The sequence below is a fragment of the Camellia sinensis genome, unplaced genomic scaffold, assembly GCF_055761805.1.
Source record: "Camellia sinensis isolate YWXY unplaced genomic scaffold, ASM5576180v1 Unanchor10, whole genome shotgun sequence".
In the NCBI taxonomy this organism is placed as follows: domain Eukaryota; kingdom Viridiplantae; phylum Streptophyta; class Magnoliopsida; order Ericales; family Theaceae; genus Camellia; species Camellia sinensis.
Window position 1 is genome coordinate 5,575,382 of NW_028128988.1, and position 7,888 is coordinate 5,583,269.

Genomic DNA, 7,888 nt, shown 5'->3' on the forward strand with positions numbered 1-7,888 from the left:
TTTCTATTTTTTTTTTCTTTTTGGATGAGGCTTATTTTTGTCGTTCTTTTTTTTTGAATTTACGTTTTTATAATTTTTTAAATATTTTAAAATATTTTTGAATGAGGCGTATTTTTTTTAAATAATTTATGTATTTTAAGTTTTTTTTTTTTTTTGCAAATGGTTTTTTCATGTGTTTTTTATTTTATTGTTATTTTAATTTTTTTTTCATTTTCTATGAAATGATAAAAAGTGAGGTTTTATTTTATTGTCCTGCCTATTTTAAATAATTTAATTTAAATTTAATTTTAAATATTTAATTTAATTTTAATTTTAATTTTATTTTAAATATTTAAATAATGTAAATAATCTAAAAAATTTAATAAGCAAAAAATTAAAATAAATATTCAAGAAATTTAAATCGTAAAAATTTAAATCGTAAAAATTTAAATAATTTAAATATTTAAAAAATTATTTTAAAAAATTTAAATAATTTAAATATTTAAAAATTTTAAATAATTTAAAATGTTGATATTTTAAATTTAAAAACAACTCTACACTCAAATCGTAACCAAACATATAAAATAAAACTCAATTAGTAAATTATTTTTAGAAAAATGCTTGGGAGCACTACTAATTAGGTGGCAGTGGGTCCCGTCATTAATGATGTGATGTTTTGGTCTTGGAGTTGTATTTTTTATTTATTTTTTATTTTTTAATGCATTAGTGCTATTAATGGTGGTGTTTTTAGTGTGATGAATCATTGTTGTTATTTTTAAAACTCATAATCAAACACATAACTCGAAACTCATACTACTTTCACAACTCTACACTCAAATCATAATCAAATACATAACAAAAAAATTAAAATATTTAAAAATATTTTTATAAATAGAGTTTGAATTTATTTTTATAAAATATTTTAACAAAAACCAAAAAAATGTTTTTAATTTTTTTTCTTTTTCAACGTCCTGTGTATTTTTCTGGGAATAGGTGTTTTTTGGGAAGTGATGTGAAGCTTTTGTCTGGGAAACGCTGAGGTGATGCCCCTCTCTCATGTGGGAGTAATTTTGTAAATTTACCTTCACAATGATTGGTGCCAAGTGATTGCTCCGTTTTTGTCCCCATGTGGCTAAAATCAACTTTTTTGTCCTTACATTGCTAATTTAGCCCCAAAAGTCCTTCCCAAACACCACCTTACTATAAGCAGTGAAGGTAAAGAAAAATTGAGACTTAAATTATTCAACAATTATTATTATATAAAGTGAAGGTTGAACTTGGTATCTAAGGGGTTGTTTGAGATGCCCTAAATAAGTGTATTTTTTGGACTAAAAAATTGAGGAAAAAAATTTGAATGTTTGAATTAACTTTTTGACTTTTTATAGAAAAATGTGTATTAAAATATTATATAAATTAGTGTGTAGTTAGAGTGTAGGAGAAGATTAGAGGGTGACTTGTACAATCTGGAAGTAGTAGAATAGATGGGGTGAAGTAATTGTCTACTTTTTGGGCATTGCACTGGACGGTGCTATTTGGCTCGTGGGGGCCATCACGGGTCCCATTTTGATAATCTGAACTGTTCAATGTGTAGAATTCGTCGAGTACTATATGTCTGTAAAAAATTACGTTAATCGGATATTGATAGCTATCTGATCAGATTTGTTTTTTTCTAACAGTTAATTATAACATCTTTATTTTTTTATACAAAACTGATTTGATCATGTAATTATCGATATCCGATTAATGTGATTTTTTAGACATATAGTACTCGACGATTTCTACACATTCAACGGTTTAGATTATAAAAAAGGAACCCGTGATGGGTCTCTACGGGCCGAACAGCAGTGTGGTAAAATTACACCCAATTGTGCAACTTTTTGTCACAGAACCATAGCACCGATCTAATTTCGTCAGATTGATGTGTTGGTGAATAGTGATAAAAATTAATTTTTTAATATTTTTTTTGGTGAGTAGTGATAACTTTTTAACTTTTTGAGTTTTTTGTGACATGCCAAACTTGACCTAAGTCTTTACTTGATTTTTGTTATGCCACATGTCTCCTATTTTTCTATTTAAAACAAAAAAATTAAATAAATAAGAAGAGTGGGATTCAAACGTTAGAATTTAGAAACACTAACAAAAATTATTACCTGTTAAGTTACCCATAATATATAATAAATAATTTATTTTATTTTATTTTATTTTTACTTATTTAAATTGTACATTCACAGCGTATACGAATCACTACTATAAATTACGTTTAATGTTTGGGAGTTCACTGTACATTGTTTTGATCTATTCTTTCAACTTTAGCTTTTTGAACTAGGGAGCAAAAAAATTTGAAAGAAATTAGAAATTGGTCTGATTCAAATCAACTCACACAATTTGGTTTAGTTTTCTCAGTTTTGGTTCTTAATATATGTGAACTGTATTTCGCGGTTCGGCCCATGGCTTCGTAGTTATGATTCTGTGTTGGAACTGAACTGAACCGAACCGTTTAGATATTTATTATTTACAGTAGACACTATAAATATATATATAAATATATATATTCATAAATGGTTAACTCTTTACTTACAAGTGTGCTGTTGTATGATAGTCAAATTAGTTCTCAACAATTTTTGTTTGCAAAATAATGATAAGTTACTTATTTTTGAGTAAGTTATGATTATGTTCTGAATTATGATAAAATTTATGAAAATTGTGGTTCCAAATTGAACTGGACCATATTTTTAGTTCCAAATTTTATGAAAGCCCAAATTTGATCTTGGTTATTTCAAAATTGAACCAAACCAAATCATGCTCACCTCTATTATGAACAACAAATTGTCTTGTCACACAATAAATTTGTATCATGCTTTGTTTTTTTCTTTCCTCCAAATTATTATTATTATTATTATTATTATTATTATTATTATTTTCTTTTGAAAAGAATTATGATTTCTGCCTATATGTTGATAAAGAAAGGGAGGGCGTGATGAATCGACTTCCAGAATGGTTGACAAGGCTATGGCAACAGTGGGATGTTCGGGGGTTGGCTCTACTTAGTTTCACTTTACAATTTATTCTTTTCATCTTTGGACAACGTAGAAAGTACACACCATCATTATGGACCGGTGTCATTGTTTGGATAGCCTACTTGATGGCCGATTTTGTGGCAACTCTGGCCCTTAGCAAGCTCTCTGACAAGGGCAATGCTAAGCCTAATGGCGAATTGGGGGCGATATGGGCACCCTTGCTTTTGCTGCACCTCGGTGGCCCAGATACTATAACAGCTTTTTCTGTAGAGGATAATAATTTGTGGTTGAGGCACTTCATAGGATTAGGTGTTCAAACTGTTGTGGCAGTTTATGTCATTATTTTGTCTTGGAGAAATTCCTTGCTTTCTTTTCTGTCAATTCCGGCGTTCGTGGCTGGAATTATTAAGTATGGAGAGAGAACATGGGTTCTCAAGTCAGTAAGTAATGATAAATCGGGAAGCATTCTTCCGATTTATGACCATATCTCGATTGGATCAATTCATGATCCACATTTAGATAATTATTATGCTAGAGAGAAACAATATGTAAGTGCTTTACTGCTGGGCCTAAAATCGGTTAAGGATTTTAAGGAATATATGGAGCAATATGAACCTGATAAGACAACGTTTATGATACACCATTGTGTGGGTGATGAAATATTTCTTTGGAAAGCATTGGAGGCTGAAATGGGGTTGATGTATGATTTGTGGTACACAAAGGCAGTGGTAACTTATACCAAGGTAGGATGCATTTTCCGCTCGATCAGTTTCGCTTGTACAGTGTGTGTGTTGGTAGGATACTTCTGGCTCACTTTTAGGAATCAACAACACTACTACTCCACGGTTGATATTGCCATCACTGGCGTGCTAGTGGTAGGAGCTCTAACTTTGGAGATTTATGCAGTTGCTCTATTATTGTTCTCTGAATGGACAATTCTTTGGCTAATTAAAAACAAACATCTCCAACTGGTGGCCCGATTGGGAAAAAGGTTTCCTTGGTTATTCCGAATGCTTGAAAAGAAAAGGTGGTCTAAAAAGATGGGGCAATTTGATCTACTTGGTTTTTGCCTCAAAAAACAGTTCAAGCCTTTAATGACATTGACGACTTGGAGTAGGAGTAGACTTGAGTGGTTGGCTGGTATTCTGGACAATGTCAACTGGTACATGCACAAGACTTGTGTGAATGTCCAATCTGATTCTAAACTACCTAGCATGATTCTGAGACACATAAAGTACTTGGCTGATAAAAATACTATTATGCGTCACCATAATACTAGTTCTGCTACCAAACTTAAAAAACTGAATGATGAAGAAGGGGACATGACATATTCGGCTGAGGTACATTTTCACTCTAAAATTTTTGTTTGGCACATCGCAACAGAAATGTGCTACCATTGGGACTCGAATACTTGTCAAAGCAGTTGTACTAACTCCACCTCTGCAGACGGAGATGACGGGCAAGCTAGTATTAAGGAAACATGCAGAACTCTGTCACATTACATGATGTATCTACTCCTCATTTGCCCTTCGATGTTGGGCGTTAGTGTACGGAGAGAATTTGGCTACCCCGGTCACAGCTCAGACTGTCACAGGATCCAGTTGATCAATGATCTCCAAGAGTTTCTCAAGAGTAAGAATGTGCATAATGTAAGCGAAGCTTGCCGAGCATTAGAAGACTTACCATTAACTTTTGATTCGACCACAAGGGAGGCACGCGAATTTGCATTAGAGTTGAAGGAAAAGAAAATGGAAGAGAGATGGGAAATACTTAGTACAATGTGGTTGACTATGATATGTTATGCAGCAATGAAGGTTCAGAAAGATAACCATCTTCAACTCCTCAGACAAGGCGGTGACCTTCTCACTTTGGTTTGGTTCTCTCTCCCCCAAATAGTTCAACCCGGCGATGACAATCGTTTTGATAAACATCATTTTAATGGTGGCTTTTGGCGTGGTGGCAATTATTTTGAAGATATTATCGCAATAGAGAGAAATTTAATCAAACAACTGGCAGTGTTATTCCGCGAGACCTCAGAACGGTTCGACAAGTCTGAAGCATTACTCCTCCAAAAATCAACTGAAATGGATTAAATTGGCAATATTTGCTCTTTGTAATTCTTCTTATTAAATAAATTATAGGTATGCAATGTAATAATGTAAAACAGTAATTTATCTTTTATCTTTATTTTTCTTTCAATTGGGAGAATAAAATCATTGGATAATATATATTCTCTTATGGCATGTTTGATTGAAAGGATTAGAGTATGGGATTGAGATTATTAATCCGCGGGCCCAATTATTCTATGTTTGTTTTGACATTTTGTTTTAGGATTAGCAATCCAATGAATAATTAATCCAACAAATTTGTAGGATTATTAGTAATGGGGTAGGGGTGGAATTGTGAATACTACACTAATTTGATTAGATTATTAATATCTCACTATTAATCTTGTGGAATCAAACATGGCCTTACATTACACACAGTTATATGTATGGATGATTTGAATCTCTTGTTTCTTGTTCACAATTTGATATATCTAATTAATCCTTCAAATTACAAAAATTCCTTTTCGATTTTTTCATGCCAAGTGCTACCCATGCGTAAGTGCTACCCATGCGTAGGATTGAGAAGAAAAAAAATTGAAAAAATCGTAAATCGATTCAGTTCTAATCAATTTAATTTTTTCAATGTGCAGTTCAGTTTTGATTCTAGAAATAGATGTCGATTAATAAATTTTTTATGTGCAAGAACTTAATAAGTTTGATGAAAGAAAATTATGATAATGCACAACTCATCATATAAATTATTTAGAAAATACAAAGTTTTGGAGTAATAATATACATAATTTCCTTTCTTACTTCCACAATAACACAAAAATTAGCTTCATAAAAATGGTTTTTTTTTTTTCAAAAACATTTAGAAATTAGGTTAAAATATATATGTTTTTAACCATAAAAAATAATGATTTTTTGAATTTATTTTAACAAATATTTTTTTAAAAAAATTAAAAAATAAAAAATAAATTGCAAATAAACCACTTAAAATACACGAATTACCTGTTATTTTGGTGTTGGTGAATTTTTTGATTATACACAATTTCCCACAAAAACAATAGAAATTCCATCGCATGGGTAGCTCCTTTTTCCAATAGTGAGACCCACGTGCTGAGTTGGAATTAAAAAGTGAATATAGATATTTCACAGATGGGCGGGGTTCATTTTTTATTTTTTATCAACAAAAAGAAGTAAATTTTATTGATGGAATAAAAAAAAATAATACATAGAGATTACTTCTATTGAGAAAGGCTAGAAAGAAAATATCCTAAAGCACTAATAAGTTATAAAATATGATTTTGTGAATGAGAGGGTGAATTGTGATCTGGAGTTGGGCCGAGGTAACGGCCGAGCAAGTTGAGGGCCCAACGGTGCATAGGTCCGAGACGATCGACTTTTTGCCCAAAGTGGGCTGCCAGAATTTGGGCCGGGCAGAGTACGGGCTGAGTGTCACCCCGGACCGGACAGAAACTGCTCGGTAAGGCAGTGCTCGGTCGGACCAGGGTGCCCGGTCCGAGAATGGCCAAAGCCGGATTGACCGAGTGACCGGCGCCCAGGAAGGCATGGATAACCGAGGAAGTTGAGTGGCCGGTGCCCGGAAAGGCGTGGTCAGCCGAGGAGACTGTATGGTCGGCAGGAAGGCCGATCAAAGTAAGTATCCGGGCTAGGCTCGGCCGGGATGCCGCTTAGCCCGGTCCTCCGTGTGTTTATCCGGTTAGGCGCTTGAGGTATGAAGCATGGTATGACCGAGGTAGGGCAGCTCGGCTGCCGAGCTCCAGCTGTGCTGACAGGCAGTTGAGAGCAGGTGATGAATGGCATGGTTTATACTGACAGATGGGATAGCAGAGCCACGTGTCAGGAGATGACAGGGAGTGGATATGGGGCTCAGAAGGTATATAAGCATGTCTGCGCCCCTCATACGCAACACACGAACATTTCTGTAAGGAACTATCACACTCAAACACTCTCTCTCTTCTCTCTATTCCCTCTAAGGTGTGTGCTAATTTGATCGTCGGAGGGTTATTTCCGGCCACACACCGCCGGGTAGCTCACCCCTATTGGCTCGCAGGTGATCGGACATCGACGGAGCTTGGAAGGAAGGAATACGGGCACGCCGGAATATTTGCTCCCCGTACAGTGAATTATTTAGTCTTTTTTTTTTTTTATGAATTTAAAAGTTTTATTAAAGTGAAAATTACATAAAAGAGTGATTACTTACATGTTTGGGTTTAATTTTTTAGAAATAAAAGTGGGTTTCTCAAAATGTAAAATTACACATTTAGGCAATTTGCACTATAGAAGTTTTAGATTTTCCCTTATTCTAGAACAAATCACACTTTACAAACAAAAACCTAACACTTTAATGTAACATTCCAATAACATAACACTTTAATGTAACACACTAAAAAATCTGTTGGTGTACTTTTCCCAAATGTAATAATGTAACACTCAAAAAAAAAAAATATTTGGTGTACTTTTCCGAAACGTAACGCTCTAATGTAACAAAAAAAAAAAAAAATCTTTAGTGTACTTTTCTCAAATGTAACACTTTAATGTAATATACTCTAATATAAAACACAAAAACTGATGTAGGACAAGATTATAAGAATTTTTATATTTATAGTTTTAATATTTTTGATATATTATTTTATTAGGATTCTTGTAATTTAGTATAAATAATCTAGAATTATTAGGTTTCTTAATTTTATTATTTTAGAATTAGATTTTGACTAGGATTTTAAATAGTTTAGAATTCTAGTTTCCTATTCTCTAAGGTTTCCTAATTTGTGTTGATTTAAGTTTCATAGTTTATTTTAGAATTACTTTTCCTACAAG

General features: G+C 32.9%; 1 protein-coding gene across 1 annotated transcript; it reads left to right on the forward strand.

Annotated features, from left to right (window-relative positions):
- Positions 1-3,121: 3,121 nt before the first annotated feature.
- Positions 3,122-5,089, forward strand: LOC145814403 (uncharacterized). The gene has a single exon (XM_082911203.1). It carries the CDS (start codon positions 3,122-3,124, stop codon positions 5,087-5,089), a length of 1,968 nt encoding a protein of 655 aa, XP_082767329.1.
- The last annotated feature ends 2,799 nt before the right edge of the window (positions 5,090-7,888 follow it).